At 39.7% G+C, this 21,648-nt stretch overlaps 1 protein-coding gene across 1 annotated transcript in view; it reads left to right on the forward strand.

The window, feature by feature from the left end:
- Positions 1-21,648, forward strand: part of RNF180 (ring finger protein 180) — a 143,079-nt gene that overhangs the window by 48,627 nt on the left and 72,804 nt on the right. The window contains exons 2-5 of the mRNA XM_035553688.2: positions 3,094-3,541; positions 8,928-9,059; positions 11,964-12,059; positions 18,976-19,926. Coding sequence (XP_035409581.2) covers positions 3,094-3,541; positions 8,928-9,059; positions 11,964-12,059; positions 18,976-19,926 — 1,627 coding nt within the window. The remainder of the gene's footprint in view (positions 1-3,093; positions 3,542-8,927; positions 9,060-11,963; positions 12,060-18,975; positions 19,927-21,648) is intronic.

Consider the following 21,648-nt stretch of genomic DNA (forward strand, 5'->3'; position numbering starts at 1 on the left):
TAAAGAAATGAACACTACAGGAGTAAAAGTCTAGTAATCCATTTTCCTAAGTAGCTAAGATTTATTTTTTTTCCAGTTCAGCATCATTGTTGGCAAGGAGAACGTGTCCCTGTTGTGGCTACCACCACTTGCTAGAAGCCAGGGCGATGTTCCTACAGCACTTGTGAACCGAACATACTATCCATGTGCCATGGAGGTGAAAGCAGTATGTGCCACCAGACATGCACAAAGCATGGCACCACTGGAGTGCATTCTGCAGTGTTCAATAATTCTCTGCATACAGCCTTCATTATAGCCTTCCTGATATCCCACCCTTGTCTCAACAGTAGGTCAAAAATATTCTGTTTTATTGTTTTATTGTTTCTCAGTTTGGGACTGGTACTGCTCCTTGCATTGCCCACTGTAGACCTAAGGGGTCATCCCAACAAAAAAAGCACTTCATACCTATACATGTTTAAGAGCTAACTTCTGTACCAGACTGTCATGTATGCTAAAGCCACAACACAAGCAATATCCATTAACCTTCTTACTGATCACTTTACCCTCTCTAACCTCACACAGGCCAGCTGCCTTGTCCTCATCCTGTGACAGACAAACACTACCTGTAAGACAATAAATACAGCTAACCACACAGCTGAGCACACTTTCCCTTTGCTCAATAAAGTCAAAGATGCTGAACAAAAATTCTCAAAATATAATCTCATAAGTAGAAGAAAGCTTTTATCTTTCCTCATTTTATTTACTATTTCTATGACAAAAGCCATACAGTGTCTTTCATTTCTTTCCCCAGTGCCATCTTCAATATTTCTCTGTAAGCATGGGATGCCAATGAATCCCCTTAATCCAACCCTACATCTTCCTTAAGAAGAATCAAATGAGACGACAAACTTTTAAAATAGCAAAAGCTTTCTGGTCTGATTTAATATTCTTTTAACTCTGAAGATGAAGTTCTAAATCAGCAGCTCTTTTATTTACTCCATTAATTTCCTTATTTTGCTTGTTCTACATGACTTTACTAATTGTCTGCTATACAATGCCTTATACCTTTTCATTACTGACAAATACTGCTTTTTCTAAATGGTACTTTTAGTTAAAATTTGAACATATTGTACCATACTGGAAATTACTTCAAAATAAGTCTCTCTATTCTACTTAAGATTATTGGGCAATCATGGCAGAGCACAACAGAACTTAATTATTTTGAGCATGCTACCTGTGAACATCTTTATGTAGACCCTCTTTACTGGGTCTACATAAAACAGGAAAAAGAAGCAATTAGCACAACATCTCACCAAATGTATTACTCACTAAAAGGATTTAGTGATTAATCCTAACAATCCTTTTCTCAAAAATATAGACAACAGCTTTTCTAACCATGGAGAAAGAAAACAATAAAACAGGTAAATAGTTGAACATAATCCAGAGTAATTTGGGGTGGGAAGGGGGTTGTGTGTTTTGTTGTTGTTTGTTTAACAGACACAAGCAATTATAGTGTTTAACCACAAAACCAACAAGCATCAAGTATTTTAGTTAACTGTAGTTATTGAAAAACATAAGACTTTCTGAATGAATGTTTATTGTTATTTGTATCATGCTATTCTTTGAAATCTCTTCACATGAATAGAACTTTAGATAGCTGGAACTGAATAAATCTATACACTCTGCCAAGAAACAACAGACTAAATAATTCCTCTGTTAGAAGGCAGTCTATTAGAACAACAGCATAGCAAATAGCAAACATCAATGGTATCGCAGAATCGCAGAATGGCTGAGAATGAAAGGGACCTTTGGATGTCTTCCGGTCCAACACCCTGCTCAAGCAGGACCAACTTAGAGCTGTTTGCTGAGGACCATGTCCAAATGCTTTTGAGTATCTCCAAGGAGGGACACTCCACAATATCTTTGCCCACCCATGCTCAAGATAATGGCCTTAGGAATGTGCTTTAACTTTTGATTAGACCTGAATAGGTCTGGCAGTTGGACTCAGTAATCTTTGTACGTCCCTAGCAATTGAACTATTCTAATTCTAATTCTCTGGGCAACCTCTACCACTGCTTGATCACCCACACAGTGAAGTGCTTCCTGATGTTCAGACAGAGCCGCATGTTTTCCAGTTTCTGCCCATTGACTCTTCTCCTGCCACTGGGCACCACTGAAAAGAGCCTGGCACCCTGCAGAGTTGTTTATACACTTTGAGAAGATTCCCCCAAGCCAGAGGGGTTGTTCAGCATCTCCAGGTTGAACAGTCCCAGCTCTCTCAGTCTGTCCTCATGGGAGAGATGCTCCAGCTCCTTCATCTTTGTGGCCATTTGTTGGGCTCTCTCCAGTACATCCATGTCTCTCTCGCACTGGGGAGCCCAGAACTGGATGCAGAACTTCTCTAGCTGTGGCCTTACCAGTGCTGAATAGAGAAGAAAGATCACCTCCCTTGCCCAGCCAGTGACACTTCTACTAATGCAGCTCATGACACTATGAACCTTCCTACTGCAAGGCTGCATTGTTGGCTCACATTCAGCTTGGTGTCCACCAGGACCGCTAGGTCCCTTCCTGCAGAACTGCTTTCCAGCTGGGTGGCCCCCAGCCTGTCCTGGTGCCTGGGGTTTTTCCCCCCCAGGTGCAAGATTCTGCGCTTCTTGTTGATTTTCATGAAATTCTTGTCAGCCTGCTTCTCCACCCCTTCACCCTTCAACGTTCCCCTTGATGGCAGCACGACCCTCTGGTGCATCTGCTACTGAACTCACTTTTGTGTCTGGGTTCTCTCCCATGTTGCCCTACATGATTTACAGCAACTCTGTGTAAAAGTTCACGAATTTACTTTGTTGTTGTTCCGTATTTAGTTTAAAACTTCCTCTTTCCTTTGGTGCCTATTAAAATACACGGAGGCTGCTGATGAGCTGACAGGCAGCAGCACACGACTGCTTGCTGGCGGCTGTGTGTCCTCTGATCGCCCTGGCCCCAGCCCCTGGCTGTGAGCTGGGCCAGGGCTTGTTCCTTGGCCCTGAAGAGCCCCAAGCACGGTGAGCACCGCGCTGCGCACCTGAAGCAGCAGCCTGACGCGACAGGGAGTACCTGTACTCCCCTCTTTACGGACAGGGACCGCTTCTCCCCAACACACACACACTCAAATCTTCCAATTTTTACTGAAACGTTCCAGTTCACTTCGCCCACCGCCTCGGTCACACCCTGCCGCCGGGGCCGACCCCACCCCGGCTCCCCCTCTGCCAGTCAGGAGCCGAGAGGCCGTGCCACCCCCAGGCCTCGGCGCGGCGCGGGCCGCCCCGGCCGCCGCCCGCCGCCTTCCTCCCCGGCCCCCCGCGGCAGGGACGGGGCAAGGCAGCGGCCGAGGGGAACCGGCCGGCCGCAGGGCGACTTCCACGGCGGGCAAGGCCGCCGGGGAGGGGGCCGGTCTCGGCGCTCGCCGAGCGCTTTCCGCTGCCGTTTGTCTCCCGTCTCTTCCCGTTCGCAGGAGCAGCTGCCGCTGCGCAACCCCTTCCCCGCCTCCTCCTCCTCCTCGCAGCCTCCCTCGCACGGCGCGGCCCCGGTAAGCGGCGCCTCGGGGGCGTGGGGCGCGGACCGCGGGGCCGACACCTGCCCGCGGGGCGGCGGGGCGGGGGGCGCTGCGAGCCGCGGGGAGCCCCGGCTCCTCCTCGCAGTGAACTTAGCGGCGCTGCCGCCGCCTGTCAGCACCAGAATCGCCCGGAGGGCGGCCTGGAGGCGGCCGGTGTCCCGCTGCCCTGCGGCCGGTGCCCTGCGGTCCGCGCCCCGCTGCCCTGCGGCCGGGCCTGGGCCAGGCCACGCGTGGCGGCCGGCGGCTTGTGGCCGGGTGCTAGCCTCGCACCGGGACGCCCGCATGGTGCGCGTGTTTGTTTGGTCCTTGGTTTTGTGCAGAGGCTGGTGTTTGTGCGTGCAAAAGCAGAGAGCAGTCGTGAGACAGCCTGTGGGATCGCATGAGAGAAAGAGTGTACGCGCTGATCCCTGGCTTCCCGTTGACCTGTTTTGTCTGTTCCCTGTCAAAGCGATTTAAGCACTCCGCGTTCTCTTGCTGTATCTTCTACACCCATCCATTTAGCCAGCATGCAGTAGGATTTGTTAGCAATTAAGTAACACCTTACAAGTAACACGTTCTTTCCCATTTTTACATTAACTGCTTTCTAATTTATGTGGGCTACTCTTGCTGCAAGAGAGAGTCTCGTCACCCTGTCTCATCAACCAGTGGACCATGTTATGGGAGCTGGTCCCACAACAACAGCTGAACTGGCAAAACAGTTCACAATCCAGCAGGAGCCGACACAGGAGCAGCCTGGATGACACTAAACCCGCTGTGCTGCTTTGCTTCTCCGGCAGCTTGGAGGCAGTTCCTTAAACATTGTTTTCTTTCTCCCTGCATAACAGTTACTTTATTGAGAAATGCTCCTTAAGTGTCCTTTTAGACGTGTCTCCTCAAAACTGAAAAACTTCAGACATTGGAAGTTTGCAGTTAGTTTTCACGTGTGCCTGAATGCCTTCCAGGATTGTTTCTCTGTTTAGCAAAGTGTCCGTTCCTGCCTTCCTGGGAGCAGGAACTTCTGGTTCTGGGCACTTGTCAGCCAGGACAGCTCATCTGGTTTGTCTTCGTCACCCTACCTCAAAGCTGGCATGCATCTACTGTTTTTTACAATGCTCCCTGTAACTAATACTCAAGTTTCTGTGCCCTAATTCCTTGCTGCAACCTAATTATTATTGTCATCCTTGTGGCTGTGGCATCCTGAAGGGATCATAGATGATTTTGAAGAAAAAAGCATCAAAAAACATGTGTTCTGCTCTATCCATTCTTTTAATTTTATGTTTTTGAGAGGTGAGTGAAGCTAGTTGCAGAGAAATCCTTGAACAGGCTTTCAACAGAAATATATTTTTATGTTTAGTCATTCACTTTGCACATTTGAAAAACGTGGTGGGGGGGGGGAGGCTTCATATTTTTCAGCAATCTTTTTCGTTATAAATGGTCAGAGCTTAATACATTGTTTCTTAACACAATCCAAATTGTATAGATATAGATATCAAAGGGGACTTCCTACTTACGAGAAGATGCCAAAAGGGAAAGCATCCCATTCATGAAATAAGTAAACAGGAAGCAGATCAGCTCTGTGCCATTTCTTTGATTGCTGTCTGCCACTTGATCCTTCACCTCATTTTTAGTGTTTTCTTTGCAAATAGTCCCACTAGCTTTCGATGTTGTTGCTCATAAGTTTTCCAGATGGAGTGAGAGAAAGGAAAAAATGTGATTATTGTTTCTTCTTCCCTTAACATATTGATGAGCATGTATGAATCTGAAAATCTTGAAGATCTTATGCAGAGATTGCATGTGAAATTTACTTGTGATTGGAATAGTTATTTAATCTTACAGTATTTCCTGTCCTTATAAATGTAAGAAACAACATTTTAAAAAAGATCTGGTGAATTTTGTATTATTTTCAACCCTAAAAAAAGCATTCTCTTTTTTTTATCCTCATGGAAATTTTTATCATCTGTATGATCAATTCAGGGCTAGTACTACTTCATTTTGTGTTCTGCAGCCAGATTTGAACACTGCTGTGCAAGAATAGCTGACCCATTTGAAAAAGTTCACTGAATAGCTGAATAGTAGTGACAGAGATCAAGAAATCATGATCTGTGAGGAGAAAGTGAAAGAATTAAATTTATTTAGCCCAAAGACAAGCTTGAAGAGAAGCTATGTGAGTGCTCAAAGTTGTAAAATGTTGCTGCACAGAAGAAAAGGAGACATTTTGTCCTCTGCATTCACAGCAAATAAGAGAAAGAGTAAGATTTAAATTGCACAAAAATTCAGGTTAGATATAAGGGGAAAGGCTATAATGACAGGAGAGTTTGAAGTACATAAAAAGTTTGAAGGACGTAAAACAAGCCACAGAACAGAGTAGGCTTTTTTACACTCGTATATGTCTGCATGCTATTTTGGAGGAAAACATGAGCTTTCACAAGGCAACTGATCTGAAAGCAGTACAGCCACAACAAACATGGCCCTGTGCCAAGCTGAAAAGGCCTGCTGAGAGTGACGCTATCTAGTCTCTGCATGCTTGCCTCTCAAAATGGAATCTCTGGCCTTTATGTCGGCATTTTTGCTGAAAGACGACCCAAAGTGAGAACCATATGCCTTTTCACAGTTCTAAATGCAAACTGCGAGAGATGAAAATTTGCTAAAATACATCCAGAACACTATGGTTAAACTGCATTTGAATAATAAAAACACTTCACAATTCTTTGTGTGTGCGCCTTCATTTGAGTTCCAGTTTAAATTATATGCAAATCAAAAGAGGAATGAACGCTCATGTAAAAAATCAGAAATGTCTCATTTGCTGTTTTCTAACATGGTGCTTGTAGAAACCTCTGTAATGTGTTAATGTACAATTATAGCATTTCTTCTGCCCTCGGTAAGACCTGTAAAAGGGCACATAAATGCAGAATTTTAATAGACCAACAGGAACTTTCCTTTTTAAATTCTGCTAGGCCAGAAGAATACCTAAGCCTACTGTAATATTGTATTAAAAAGTATTTGCACTTTAAGGATTTTTTTTTTCATACAGTTCACTGTCAGCATTTTTGGTCATACAAAATGAAACCCATGGTATGCAGATTATTGTATCTATAATACATTATACATTCATTTCTCTTACTAAAATGTATTTTTAAATAAAAGCCTTATGCAGAACTAAGAAAATACTTTTAAAATGTTTATCAAAAAAACAAAGGAGCTTTCATTTTGCAGTATAACAGTGATTGCTTGCTAGATAATGTTCAGGAAAGGGAGATGTTTACATCACTTCAGATATCTTCAGATATCTGAATCAGATCACTTCACACCCAGAAAGCATCACTAGCCTCAAATGAAGCAGCTGTTGAACAGATAGCAAAGCAGGGTTTTTTGTTTGTTTTTTCTAGAACAGTTATGATAAGGAGAACAGGCTATATACAGAGACTTAAATATATACCATTTGAATACACAGGATATATGGTATACGAGATGGATGTCACTAACTGCAGTATCTTTACAGGCATATGGGGATACGGCTGTACCTGAAATGCCTATTTGAGCAAGCCTTAGGCAAAAAGTCTGTCTGGCCTTCCTTGTTGGTCTTAGATCTGAGGTTCCCACTGAGCTGTTATAAGATTAAATGAATTTTAGAAGTATGTTATGAAACTGCCAAGAATAAATTAATTACAACAGCTTTACAGGTGTGGGAGTGATACACACTCATAACTGGTAATCACTCCTTCAATAACCTGTGAAGTCTAATGCTGCATTTATCACTGTAAAGTGATGCACACTACCTGTAAAATCTTTCAGAGCCTAAATTTGTCCTTTTTTTTTTTTTTTTTTTTTTAATGTTACTCACTTTCACAGTGTTTCACAGAGCAAGGTTAATAAAAAGTTGAGATTCTGCTTAAGGCATATGAATCATCAAATTTTTGTCATGAACAAGACAGGCTTCTAGCATAAATTCTGCTTTTTCTGCAAGTGTCTCGTCCATGATCTTTTGCTTGGCCATCTTAACTTACATTAACTACGTATGTTTATGTATCTGGAAAGGAAGAAAAATGGAATCTTGATAAAATTTCATCTTAATTTATTTTGACGTTGCAAGAAAAGACTTAATGATTGCCCTCGTTTCACTTTCTAAGCTTAGTGTGGATCTCGTTACAAAAAGTTGTGTGTACATTGACCTAAGAGTCTACTGAATGCATGTGATGTTTTAGCTCTTCCTTGTCAAACCATACCGTCTAGACCGTCTGCATAGTTAGAAAAAGTAGGATATCCCATGAGAAAAGAACTCAGATATAAATGAGAAACAATGAATAACCAATGTGTGTGTTCATTTCCTAGTCTTCCATTCAGAAAACAAGGCAGGAGAAGGCAAGACAGAAATGGGGAAGAGCACAGATTTATGTGTATAAGCCACATAGCTGTACAGGCATCTGGTGTTGATGACCTCAGTGAAAAATATAATAAAATGAAATTGTTGAAAGAACTTCTAAACCAGATGTTTGGACTATAGAAGAATAGAGATTCTTTTAATACTGGTTTGAGTTTTATGCTACTGCCTCCTTGTTAGTAAGGACGGTGCAATTTAGCACTGTGAGTTGGCATACCCATCCAGTTGAGTGTGTATATGTAAAGCTATTTTTAGCTTTTTTCCATGTAGCTAGCACAAGAGGGTGGAACAGAAAGAAGTATGTGGAAAAGAGGGGGACATTTGGAGAAAGCATGGCAAAAGAGAAGGCTTTGGAAAAAGGTTAGAGTAGACCAAAGAAACATTGGAACATAGCAAGGCACAACGAAAGAAAAATACTCATCTTGCCCTTCTTAATTTAAGTCTTAATTTGAATCTGTTTTACAAGAAGGTTGATTCTGGTCTGTGAAAAGCTCTGTTACAGCTGTAGCACTGATTCTCCCACCTCCCTGTAGCAAGCCTCCTGGGACATCCTGAGTAAACAACCTTTGTTTTTATGTCAACATTCACTTTTGTTATGTGACATCACGTAACTGTGTATGTGTGTGTATTAAATGTGTGGGATAACAATGACTTGTTTCTATGGACATAGGCTGGGAAGTAGTATATTGTGGAAGAGGCGATTTTAAATGGGAAGGCTGAAGTTCTCGTCTTTTGTGTAAACACTGAGGAAGTTGGTTTATTTTCTAGGCTTTTTTTTTTTTTTCAGTTTCACGTGCAGCCTGAAAACAAAAACAGATGTTTCTGTTTGCTAGCTAAAGTGTTTAGAAGGTGTGCTGTACATGATTAGAGAATGCTTATAAACAGAGTATTGGTCTCATCCATCGTGAAGAGATGACTGATAGACTTTGAGGTTGCAAGACGAAACCATACGTAATTTTAACAGGTGACTGAATTGTATGTTTTTGTGGTCTTTTCAATTAGACAAACAGAGCTGAAGAATCAGAAGTGGAAATGAATAGCCAAGAGACTGACGTGCTACGTTGCTGGAGATGTAGAAAATACATAGCAAATTCTAACTGCCTTGCAAAATGTCATGGAAAAGAACCATCCAATGTAAGTATAATGTCTGTTGTAGTTTGTTGTTGGTTGTTTTGTTTTGTTTTTTTTTTTTTTACTTTTTTTTTTCCAGTGCCATTGGTTTTAAATAAAGGAGAACTATTAGATTTGCCTTCACTTAATTTTTCCTGTGGAGAAATTAAAATATATGTAGTTAAAATATAGAGAAGAATGTAAGCAGTAATGCTACTGAAGCCAAGTAAGAAACAATCACCTTTACGTTCTGCAACATGAAGACTGGTATTCATTTGTCTACTAGCTCCTGTAATATGTACAGTGTTACCTACTTCAGATACTCTTGCTACTTATTTTAAAAAAATGGGGGATAGTCTGTGCACATAAATCACTCAGATTTGCCTGCCATGATGGGGGATGCCCTGACAGGTTAAAATAGGACTTAGTGACTCACATCATGATCATTAAAATAAAGAGAGAAATGATCGTACAGAATAATATTTATTTTAAAGTTAAAAGCTCCATTTTCTTAAAATGTAGTGTCCCTACTTATTATGTAACTCTCTTACAATACAAAAGTAAAGCTTTTAAATGGTTTTGTAAAATTTCTGAAGCAAAAGTTTATTAGTAATATTATTCCTTTTGAATAAATAATGCAATCAAAGTCAGCAATATTTGGACCTAACAAATACATAGATACCACCTGAAAACTTAAGTATCTGAAACTGCAGATATTTCTTGACAAGAATAACTTTATTTAAACTAAAATCTTTTCACATTTAATGCATTTAATTTTTTTGTTTGAACTTGTACTTAAATAGTATAATTGCTAAGTGCCTTATTACTGGACTTACTCCATTTGTAAAATGAAAGCCCACTTTTAAAAACATTTCAGTTCCAGTACATCACTGTTCTTACAGAGATCATACATGTCAGTGGATGTCATGCCTGCATGCGAGAAGGTACCTACTAGAGGGTAGGCAAAGACTGACCTGTTGTATACATACTAGAAATCTCCACTTTTCTGTACAGGCTATGGGGACACATTGTCATTAAAATAACTCACATAATATGCTCTTGTCTTCCTCAGATTGCAAAGTACACAAATTGTATTTTCAATTTCAGTTCATGTTGCAATTTTTTTCACCTTCTATTTTGTTTTGTAGAAGGGGATGTCTTTGGGAAATCAAGTCTAGTGTAGACTTCCTAAACCATCATAGCTCTGCAGACACATTCAGTTGGTTCCAGGGGGTCCTGTGGCACACTATCGAAGTAGTAAGACACACCTGTCAAGCAGAGCTGTACATTCAGTACCAACATGCATATGCTATTGTAGGTCCAAGGTGACTCAGTTGTCACTGCTTTATGCTGTCTTATATTTCAGGATTTATGGTTAACATGGGTGGAGCCAGGTACCCATAATAACAGATGTGATCTAAATGTCCTAACCTATATATACTGTTAGAGAGAAGATGAATTCCTTGCCATTTTTTAACATTTTTTAATGATTGAATTTCTAACAGCGCACTCCCTTTGCTTACAGAGCTTGAGGTTCTGGAATATTTTTCATGCTTAACACTTTTGTTTGTTTGTTTTATGCATGATTTAATTTTTTTTTGTTTGTTTGTTTGTTTTTTACTGGGGAGGATTTTCAATCCTTTCATGGAAGAATGTGGTTGAACGTTAGTTGCTAGCAGAGGGCCACCTTCCTTGTGCACAGGACTGAAAGCGCTCTTTAATTATGTAGATAAAAGATAAAAAATGTAACTTAGTGCTGCTTTCTAAGGCAGTGGGAGGCAAGAATGTACTCAGATGAGAAGAGTAATGTTTTTAGTATATTTTTTTCACTGTTGGATTTTTTACTTGCAATCAAAGATGTAGCTGGACTATGAGTAAAAGAAGGTTCTTAGAAGAAACCGAAAAGACAAATGTTGAAGTTATGAATGCACTATCAAAAATTTATATCAGAATTATATCTAATTTGGAGTACAGGCAGTCTCCATAGACAGGAGGAAGATGTGGCATGAGTATGATAAATGAATCTATCTGTATATTTTAAGTTCTTCTGTCATTAAGTGGAAAATTTTTGGAAGTTTCTGTCTTCTGTATATAGCCCCCCTTTCAATTTTCATAATAATAAAATTTTTCCTACCATGAGCTCCATAACATAGGAGTCAGTGTTTGTTTTTTGTTTTTTGATGTTCATCACTTTTTACAACTGATTTTAAGACTTTGACACTCAACAGAGTTTTCGTATGTTGTAGCCATCCTTATAAATTTACTGACATTCTAAACTATATTAAAAGGTTTTAATTACACTTGTATCACTTCTGTGCTAAAGGGAAGTTAGATATTTTTATTTATTTTAGTATCAGTTACTGAAATGCTATGCTATTCTTAATTAACAACTTTTTCAGATTTATTTTGTCTTCATTTGGTCACACAATTGCAGTTAAAATTGAAAAAATCCTAAAAGTCCCTGGTTTCTCAGATTGTTTTTCTAACAAACATTTTAGAAAATAAATTTAAAACTATTTGTGGAATAGTTATCCAGTACTGACCACAGTCTTCATATAAACTAGAACTTAAATTTTTACTGTCTTTACTGGAAAATTGTGCCAGGTGATAGTGCTTGTGAAATCAGTTTCCTAATATACTTGAAGATCAGCCATTGCATACTTTCTGTTCTTGCAAACAAAACAAAAACACCTCCAAACGCCTCCATCTCCACAGTGGAGTCTGTCCAATGTCTTTAGATCCAGAAATAGAGTATTATTGACAGCAGCTACCTGATTTTTGGCTTAAAGAATGCACCAACAACATTGAGATTTACCATTTATTAATAAAAATATTTACTGAATTTGGGAGACTGATTTCTAGATATGTTCAAACAACAGAAGTTTACATGAATGTTGAATATCAATACAATATTTCTTTTTTTAACAGACATCACAACCTTCAGCTGCTGCTCAGGAGTCTTGCAATGTATGGCATGTGAACTTAGAAGCCATTCCAGAGTGGGTGAAATGCGTCATTGAGAAGGTAGATTTTTTTTCCTTACATCTTTATCATTCAAGCAAATGTGAAATTAGTAAGGCAAACAAATTTCAAGGGTACCTTTCTGACATAGTCCATATATATTACAGAGACCTTGTAATTGAGAGAATTTTTGTCAGTAGGTTTTATTATTACCATTCGTAGAATCTTTATCCCCTTTTGATTTTTTTAAACGTGTGTTCAAAACCTAGAATTGATGAATTCTGTTCCTGCCCATTTATAGATGAATGTATATACATTTGTCCAAATGACTGTTAAGGGCAACACTGCATATCTTGACAATACTTAAAATTACATGAATTATCTAGGCTTTGGGTTTTGGTTTGTCTTGAGTATTGTATCTTGCAGTATTAATACATATGTTGACACTAACAGTAAAGAAAATGCTTCTCTAAGACTGGAGTGAAGGTTTATTAGAGATCAGTTGCTAGAATACAATGTGATGTCTTTCTTTTACATATCATGATATGGGTGGCACTGTATGTAAAGTAGGGCCTGAATGTACAGAGGTTGCAGATGGCAATGAAACAGTTGAAAGCCTCTAGGTAAGGAATAGGGGACAAACAAATAAAGTGGATGCTGTTGTGGCAGTCAGCTGTTGGCCACTTATCCAAGATGATCACACTGATGAATTATTCTTTAAGGAACTGAGAGATACCTGTAGATCAGCTGCCCTTGTCCTTATGGGTGACTTGCCAGACATGAACGGGGAATACCATACAGCTGATACAAACAGGTCCAGGAGATTCCTAAAATACCTTAATGATAACTTCTTGGTACAGATACTAAAGGAGGTGACCAGAAAAGTTGCTTTCCTGGATTTGTTGATTGTGAACAGAGAGTGTCTCATGGGTGAAGTGGCAGTTGGTGGCAATCTTGACCATAGCAATCAAAAAGTAGTTAAGTTTAAAATCTTTGGTAATCATGCCACCAAAAGTGCCATCAAAACTTCAACCCTGGATATGGAGAGAGTAGAATTCAGGCTGCTCAGATAACTCATTATTAAGGTCCCCTGGGAACCTGCTTTTGAAAGCATTGGGCTCCATCAGTACTGGTCACATGTTAAGTACTACCTTGTAAGAGCACAGGAACAGGCAATTCCGAAATGTCGGAAGTCAGGCAGGCAGGGCAGAAGGTTGCCTTGTCTGAGCAGGGATCTTCTTCTAGAGCTTAGGCAGAAAAAGAAAGTGTGTGGCCACTGGAAGTAAGGTCAGGTGACATGGGAGGACTACAGAGATGCTGTTTACCATTATAGGGAGAAAATTCATACAGCCAAAGCTCAGAGATGAAGCTGGGCAGTACTGTGGGGGACAATAGAAAGGTCTTTTTAAAATATGTTAACAGCAAAAGAAGGACCAGAGATAACATTGGTTCATTTCTTGTTGGGGACAGTCACCTCATAAATAGGGACTTAGACAAAGCAGAGATATTTATTTCTGTCTACATGTGTTGATAGTGATAGGACAAGGGGGGATGATTTTAAATTAAGATGGGAGATTTAGGTTAGATATTAGGAGAAAGTTTTTCACTCAGAGGGTGGTGAGGCACTGGAACAGGTTGCCCAGAGAGATTGTAGATGCCCCATCCCTGGAGGTGTTCAAGGCCAGGCTGGATGCGGCTCTGGGCAGCCAGTGGTTGGCAAACCTGCCTATGGCAAACCTGCCTATGGCAGAGTTAGATGATCTTTAAGGTCCTTTTCAACCCAGGCCATTCTATGATTCTATGATTTAGTGCCTTCCTTGCCTCTGTCTTCAACACCAGTGGTGGGCTTTGGGACCCCCAGAGCCCTGAGTTAGAGGACTATGACTGTTCTAACAATAAACTCCCAGCCAGCCCCAAACTTGTGCAGGATTTGGTGCTCCAGCTGGGTGCATATAAGTGTATGGGGCTTCATGGGACTCCTCCCAAGGTACTCAGAGAGCTGACAGATGCCATTGTGAGACCTCTCTCACAATGGTCTCAGGAGTCTGGAGAGGTCCCAGTCAAAAGAAACCTAGCAAACATTCCAATTTTCAAGAAGGGTAAGAAAGAAGACCCTGGCCTGTCAGTCTCACTTCAGTGCCTGGTGAAATTGTGGAGGAGATTATTCTGGGAGTTACTGAAAATCACCTGAAAGACAGTGCAGTCGTTGGTAACAGTCAGAATGGGTTTATGAGCAGAAAGACCTGCTAAACAAACTTAATTTCCTTTTATTACAAGGTCACGCTGCTAGTTGACCAAGGGAAGCCAGTTAATGTAATCTTTTCGCATTTCAGCAAAACTTTTTATAATGTCTTTCACAGCATCCTTCTGGACAAAATGTCCAGCATACAGCTAGACAAATTCATAATATGATGGGTGAACAATTGGCTGAGGGTCCTAGTAACATCAGGCTGGTGGCCAATCATTAGACGGGTTCTGCAGGCCTCCGTTTTAGAGCCAGTTCTCTTCAGCATTTTCATAAATGACTTGGATACAGAACTTGAAAGCATACAAAGTAAGTTTTCAGCCAACACTAAATTGGAAGGAGCTGTTGACTCCCTCAAGGGTAGAGAGGCATTGCAGAGAGATCTTGACAAATTAGGGGGTTGGGCAGTCATCAATAATATGAAGTTTAACAAGAGCGAGTGCTTGATTCTGCATCTGGGATGGGTCAACACTGGATGTGCATACAGACTGGGGGTCGAGGCACTGGAGAACAACCTCGTGGGAAGGGATCTGAGCGTTCTGGTTGATGGCAAGCTGAACATGAGTCAGCAGTGAGTCCTGGCAGCCAAAAGGGCCAACTGTACCCTGGGGTGCATCAGGCACGGCACTGCTAGCTGGTGGAGGGAAGGGATTGTCCTGCTCTGCTCTACACTGGTGCAGACTCACCTCGAGTACTGCGTGCAGTTTTAGGTGCCAGAATATAAGAAAGACATAAAACTATTAGTTTCCAAAGGAGGGCTACAAAGATGGTGAAGGGTCTGGAGGAAAAGACATCTGAGTAGCAGCCGAGGTCCCTCAATTTCTTCAGCCCAGAGCAGAGCAGGCTGAGGGGAAGCTTCATGGCAGCCGGCAGCTCCCTCACAAGGGGAGCAGAGGGGCAGGCGCTGAGCTCTGCTCTCTGGGGACAGCGACAGCACCCGAGGTAACGGCATGGAGCTGGGACAGGGGAGGATCAGGCTGGGTGTTAGGAAAAGGTTCTTCACCCAGAGGATGGTTAGGCACTGGGACAGGCTCCCCAGGGCAGTGGTCACGGCACCAAATTGTTGGAGTTCCAGAAGCATTTAGACAACGCCCTCAAGACACGTGGTCTGTTTTTGGCTTGTTCCTGTGTGGAGCCAGGAGCTGGAATTAATGATCCTTGTGGGTCCCTTCCAACTCAGGATATTCTATGATTCTATGATGGTTTTGGCACGTGGCTAGAAAATAGTTGCTTTCTTGCAGATTCAAACATCTGATGACAAGCTGGTGTCCCTGCTTTTGAGTTTTAACTGCCCATTTTAAATTACAAAGCATCTCACAACTTTCCTGTTGAAATTATTGCTTCTGTTGAGTATATACTTTGTTTTAGGGCTAGAAGTTAATGTTATGGCATGGATATAACAAGCAGCAACAGTGGTTAATGTTTGCCTTACAGATTTCCTCTGATTAGTGTTTGATTTTGAGAAGCAAATGCTCTTTGCATTGCTTTCTAATTAGGTTTGTGTCTAAGTTTTACTATATACTGTATACAAAAGAATATGCATATATGTATATGTATATATATGTACTTTAGATTTGCTGTGAAGTGGTCAAAGTGGTCAGCCAGTTGGAACTGATCTTTGTGGGTCTCTTTCAACTGTTCTGTTCTGTTCTATTCTGTTCTATTCTATACTGCAAATAACTTCTGATCTAAGCAAATCCACTCTGAAAATGACAACACAAAGAAAAAAAAATATGACTGTAAAACTAATCATTCAAAAATTACGAAAATTTTTTTCATCTTCCTTCGGAGTTTTGCTGTATATTTTATTTTGTTAAACATTAATTAAGCCCTTCTGAAAATTAATGATCTACAGATCTACAGGAGACTACAATAGTGTATGACAGAATAGTGTATCTGTTGCAGAAATACTAATCTTTGAGGAGAAAATAGGGGTGATGAGTTATTTTCCTGCTTTACAGAATTGCAGAATCTTGAATGCCTGATCATGAATACACAGTTTTTATAGTAGTTTGTTATATTATTTCAGTACAATTGGAGTTAATGTTGATATTAGTATATCTCTTTTCACCTTTAGCTGTAAATGCCCTGCCTTATGCATTTGAAAGCCTAAAAGGTCAAGTTGGAAACCTGTGAGATAAAAAACCTGTAGACAGTGACTGCTAAGAAAAGGCTTAGCATATTTCTCAAGATTGCAGAAGACCAATGCTCCTCTGGTGGCTGAGGCAGAGAGTACAACACTCTTTGAAAGCCTTCAGTGTCATAATGTTTGTTTCATCCTTTCGTGTCCTGGGAAGTCTTTTCTCATTCACTTCTGACTTCTCTGGAAAGATGCTGCAGGTTTACGGATAAATGTGTGGCATTTTTAAACAATTTTGGCTTGTCCCCAGATCCTCCTGGGCTCTGAATAATTTTGTGATCATGTGTTATTTTCTCCTGTATGACTCCTGAATCAAAGGCTAAAACATTTTACATAAGCACAAAGTCTATTTGCAGTCTGTAACAGCCCACTGCTTCCCAGCCAGTTCTTTTTTGCCATCTGTCCCTGTTCTTAACCAATCTCATTGGGTTTCATGCACAAATTAGTGTATAGAGAATCTTTGGTAATTATAAATACCTAGCTAGCGCTGTTAGTGACCTTTATTGACTTGCATTCTCTTTGCCCCATTACTCATCACTTGATTTAGCTTCTTTAGTTAACCCTTCCTAGTTTTGCCTCTTTATGCACACCATCATTAAATTTGTGTACCCTCAGCTTCTTTTCAGATCTAGCCGATTTTCCCGCTGCCACCACCTCCACTAGTAGGCTGTTACTTCTTATCCTGAATCAGTGCTTCCACACTCCCTTGCCAAGCTCATACTAAATCAATCCCAGACTTCCTTGTACTGCAGCTCATCGCCTGGTCTCTCTGCACATAGGGTGTAGCATTGTCCTTTTTCTTCCCTACAAACTCTTGCTTTCCCATTTTTGCCAGAATCACAGAACAACTGAGGTTGGAAGGAACCTCAGGGTCCTTCTGGTCCAACCCTCCTGCTGAAGCAGGGTCACCCAGAGCAGGTTGCCCAGGACAATGTCCAGGCAGCTTTTGAAGATCTCCAAGGAAGGAGACTGCAACATCTCTGGGCAACCTGTGCCAGTACTCCATCACCTGCGCAGTAAAGAAGTGCTTCCTGATGTTCAGGAGGAACCTTTTGTGTTCCAGTTTACCAGACTGTTAGCCTTCTTCCCCAGCTTTTGTGGATATTTTTTCCTCCCCCTTTGGCAATCTAGGTTACTATTCCATAGTGGCTGAGTGCCTGCAAGACTCACTAAAGACACTAAGTGCTTATTCCTGAATTTTAGTGCCTAGTCCATAACATCTGAGAAACAGAGTGTGGGAGATTTAGAGTAAACCTCTGTGCCAGCTTAATATTTCTTAGGGAATGGCATAGACACAAATTTGTCAGCCTTACAAACTAAGGCTATGTGTGTTTAAGGAGTTTTCAGGGATTTTAAAGTGTTTGGGGCATATGTAAACAGATTTCTTTTTCTCTAAGTTAGTAACATGTCCGGATTTAAACAGATTCTCATAAGTGCCATGAGAGGCACATCTTTGATACTTTGTGAAATTTTGAGTTTTTAACCCACAACACACACGTAAGCTTCTTATAGAAGTGTTTCCAGAACTTTTTCTAGTATTGCATGTGGAATATAACCTTTCATCCACACCAGCATTTTTCTGAAACTGCAAAAGTGGTCTTACTGAAACTTTCCAGAGCATTCACTCAGACGAGCATCAGTCATAGAATCATTTTCCCAAACTACCTTGCAAAGACATTTGCAACTGAAAGCAATGCTAGAAACGTTGGATAGCTTCTGTATTCATGCCTTAACCCCACACTGGGCACACTAGTGAGTAATCTGTGACTGGAGTTTATAATGTTGTTTTTCCTATGGGCTGTGATCATGAGAACACTCGCATGACTTTAATCCTCAAAAAAGTTTCTGCTGAACAGATTAATATGTTTAGTAAAAACAGTAATAGTTGTGCAAGTATGTAGGAGCTTATAGTTGTCTGATATGTATTTTATTTTCAAAGAGTGACTTTAGGATTGATATGAGATTCGTAAAAATGCAGATAATGTAAATAAGTGTGTACCTAATGATACAGTATTAAAGATTTGTGATGGCATTTGCACACAGATTATGTTGTAATACTACATAAATCAAAATGCCAGTACCATTTTAAACCTTTTGTGGGTAAGCAAAGTAAAAGCTATATTCTCTTTGTGAGAAATCTCCTTCCACTGTACTTAGTATGCAAGAAATGTATTAGCACTCAGAAAACTCAGCTGAGAAACTGTGCTTGCCAATTCCAGATTAACATGGTAAATTGATTTCACTATTTTAAAGGATCTAATGTTTTCGTTGGCATTGCAGCATTATTCTATCTGTGGACAAATAATTAAAATACTTTAAAGCCTCTACATCTTGAAATGTGTGTTAGTTCTAGATTTCTTAGATTTAGGATAGTTATCACTTACAAATAATTTTCACTTCATCTAGCAGAGTTTTCACTGGAACATTTTCTATGGTGGATTTTCTTTTTGCTGTGCAGTCTCTTTTCTTGTGTTTGAAAAACAAAAAACAAGCCCTTTTATTAAAGGAGAAAAGTAAATCTGGTAATGATTTCTTAATCATTGATTTATAATGAATGTGTTGGATGTCAGTTTGTTTTCTTTTTTTTTTAATAGGCACAGTGGACAATTGGAAAACTGCATTGTCCGTTTTGTGAGGCCCGTTTAGGGGGCTTTAACTTTGTCTGCAACACAAAGTGTTCCTGTGGACAGTTAGTAAACATACATTTCTGCAAAAGTCGAACTGACTATCAGCCAGCTTTCTCTGTTAAATTGGCAAAATCATCAGGAAAACACTTACCTCTCTGCAAAATTAAGTCTGGTTTTAGCACTGATAACCACCAAGAAGTGGTAACAGCAACTTCGGAAATCAAACCACAAAGGCTTTCATACATGGCCAGAAATAATAATACTGAAAGATTAACAGAAGCACTTTATCTCGAAGCAAGGTCTCCCAGATTGGAGATGAAAAGTAAAAAGCATCCCTTAAAGGCATTAAATCAAAAAGGAAACCTTTCTGCTTCCTGTCTTCTGAATGATGCATGCACTCTAAAACCTTTCCACAGAAGATCACATAGTTGGGATTTAAATGTCAGCAAGAGACTTGCTTTGTCACCTTCATTTGAAACTTCCAGTACAGGAACTATTTACCATATGAAATGGTCGAATGGACAAAATGAAAATCCACCTGTTTACACACAAAGTGGCTTGCAGTTAGAGTCCAACAGTAGTGCTTTTCAGGAACAATATAGGTCAAATGCTGACAAACTGCAGAAGAGGATTCGAGATACTTCCTTTACCACATTGGTACATAGAGGCACAGAGAGTGAATGTGATTTTGAAGCTGCTGGACAATCTTCTGGGAGTGGCATTGCTGACAGGTCACCTTTTGTGATGAACATTTCTTCATCTGCAAGTGCTGTAGAAGAGGAACAATACATTGCACTTGTTGGTCTTGTGCAGCCTACAAATACTTACGTCAACCAAAAACTGAGTAAGAGAGAAAGAAACAAGTTGAAAAGCTTAAGGAGAAAACAAAGGAGGCAAGAACAGTGGCTACAGAAGCAAGTAGGTGCTTAAAGTGAATTGTGCTACTTTTTTTTGTTTTGCCTGCTTTTATAATTTTTAGTTTTTGATGCTCTCACAAGGTATTGCAACTTCTTCCTGCATGTAATTTTTCTAATTCAACCCAATCTTTTTTTTTTGGTGTATTAAAATCAGATCTTCGTAGATATACATAACTCGTTTCTGTTGACCTTTTTGTTGTGATGTAACAACAAATCTGAAACAGAAGGTAAAATTTAATCAATGTGATTAAAGGAGGCCTAAATATACAAATCTTTTAAATCAGAAACAGTAGCATTTCAGAACTTCTTAGCTATTAAGTAATGAGATTTGGGGTTATCTTTGCATTAAAAAAAATATATTTTAATATAAAAATATATATAAAATATAAAATGTAAATATATAAATAAAAATATATAAATATATATATTAATATATATATATTTTTTAAAGATGTTTGCATTTACTATATTGTAAAACTAATTTTTTTTCTTTGAGTAAAGAACTGATTGTTGCTGTTTACTATAGCTTTAGTAGCTAAATACTTTGTCTACTAATCTAGAAAAAAAACTTACATATTTTTATAAAGCTTTTATACAGCTCAGTTATACCGCTATGTTTTCCCTCTTCATTCCATTAAAGAAGAACAGAATGAAACAAAATTGAAGACTATAGATGGTCATGCAAATTTGGAAGGGTGAGGGGGGCAGAGACTGGGAGTATATCTTTACATGAATAACAGTTATAGTTTGCTCAGAAATTAATTAGAAAGGTTGATGATATGTATACCTTTAAAAGAAAATTCCTCCTCATACAATTCCTGCTATAAAATACCGTGTGGCTAGAGAGAGCAAACATACTCTCACCAGAGAAGTAATATCTACTCCAGAAATCATTCCCACTTTAGGTAGGTATGTCATTGTGAAGTGCAGTGACATGCAAAGCTCCAGTAAGCCTTATTTCACAGATACGTATTTTTTATGTGATTGTTTTGCATTTGGTATCAGTAAAGTTTAATTTGATATTTATGCTTTATTGAGAAATCCCAATCTTGTTTTAACAGACCATGCTTAGCTTAGGTATTAAACCGTTTTTGTTGGTTTTCATTTAATAAATAGGATACCAATGGTTCATGTATGAATCTTGCATTAGTCTGTTGTACATAAATGGTTTTCACCCTTAATATTCCACTGACCTCCTACAGTTCCAGTATGCTCAGACGTTGAGTGGCTTTGGGCTCTTTCCTACATACTGCCAGTAGAACCTTTAGAATATAGTACAGAATAAAGGCAGAGCACTGAATTCAGGATCAAGAGATAGTTACCTGGAGGCTGTCTCTCTTAATTAAATTTAAGAACCAACTTGAGAATGTGCTGGGTCTGGGGACCCAGTATCATAAGACTTTTTAGTATACCAGACTTTTTTTTTTTTTTTTATCTTTGGGAAGGTTTTTTGTTTAATTTAAAGAGAGGTTTTAATTGGCCTTGTCATATTTGGAAATCTGATTTTGTAAAATACTTCACTGATACTGAGAATAAAGAACCTTTCCAAGACGTGGATGTCTTAATATTGAATGCCTATTTTCTACTAAGTTTAAAGATTATTAGATGTCAGCATCCCTAAAATGGCTTTAAAAATTCCAGGTCTATATTATTTTTCTTGAATGAAATAAGGACGCAAAAGCCTGGCTTATATGAGCATTTGCACAGTCATGTCATCTGCAGT

Source organism: Cygnus atratus, chromosome Z, assembly GCF_013377495.2.
Source record: "Cygnus atratus isolate AKBS03 ecotype Queensland, Australia chromosome Z, CAtr_DNAZoo_HiC_assembly, whole genome shotgun sequence".
Taxonomy (NCBI): Eukaryota; Metazoa; Chordata; class Aves; order Anseriformes; family Anatidae; genus Cygnus; species Cygnus atratus.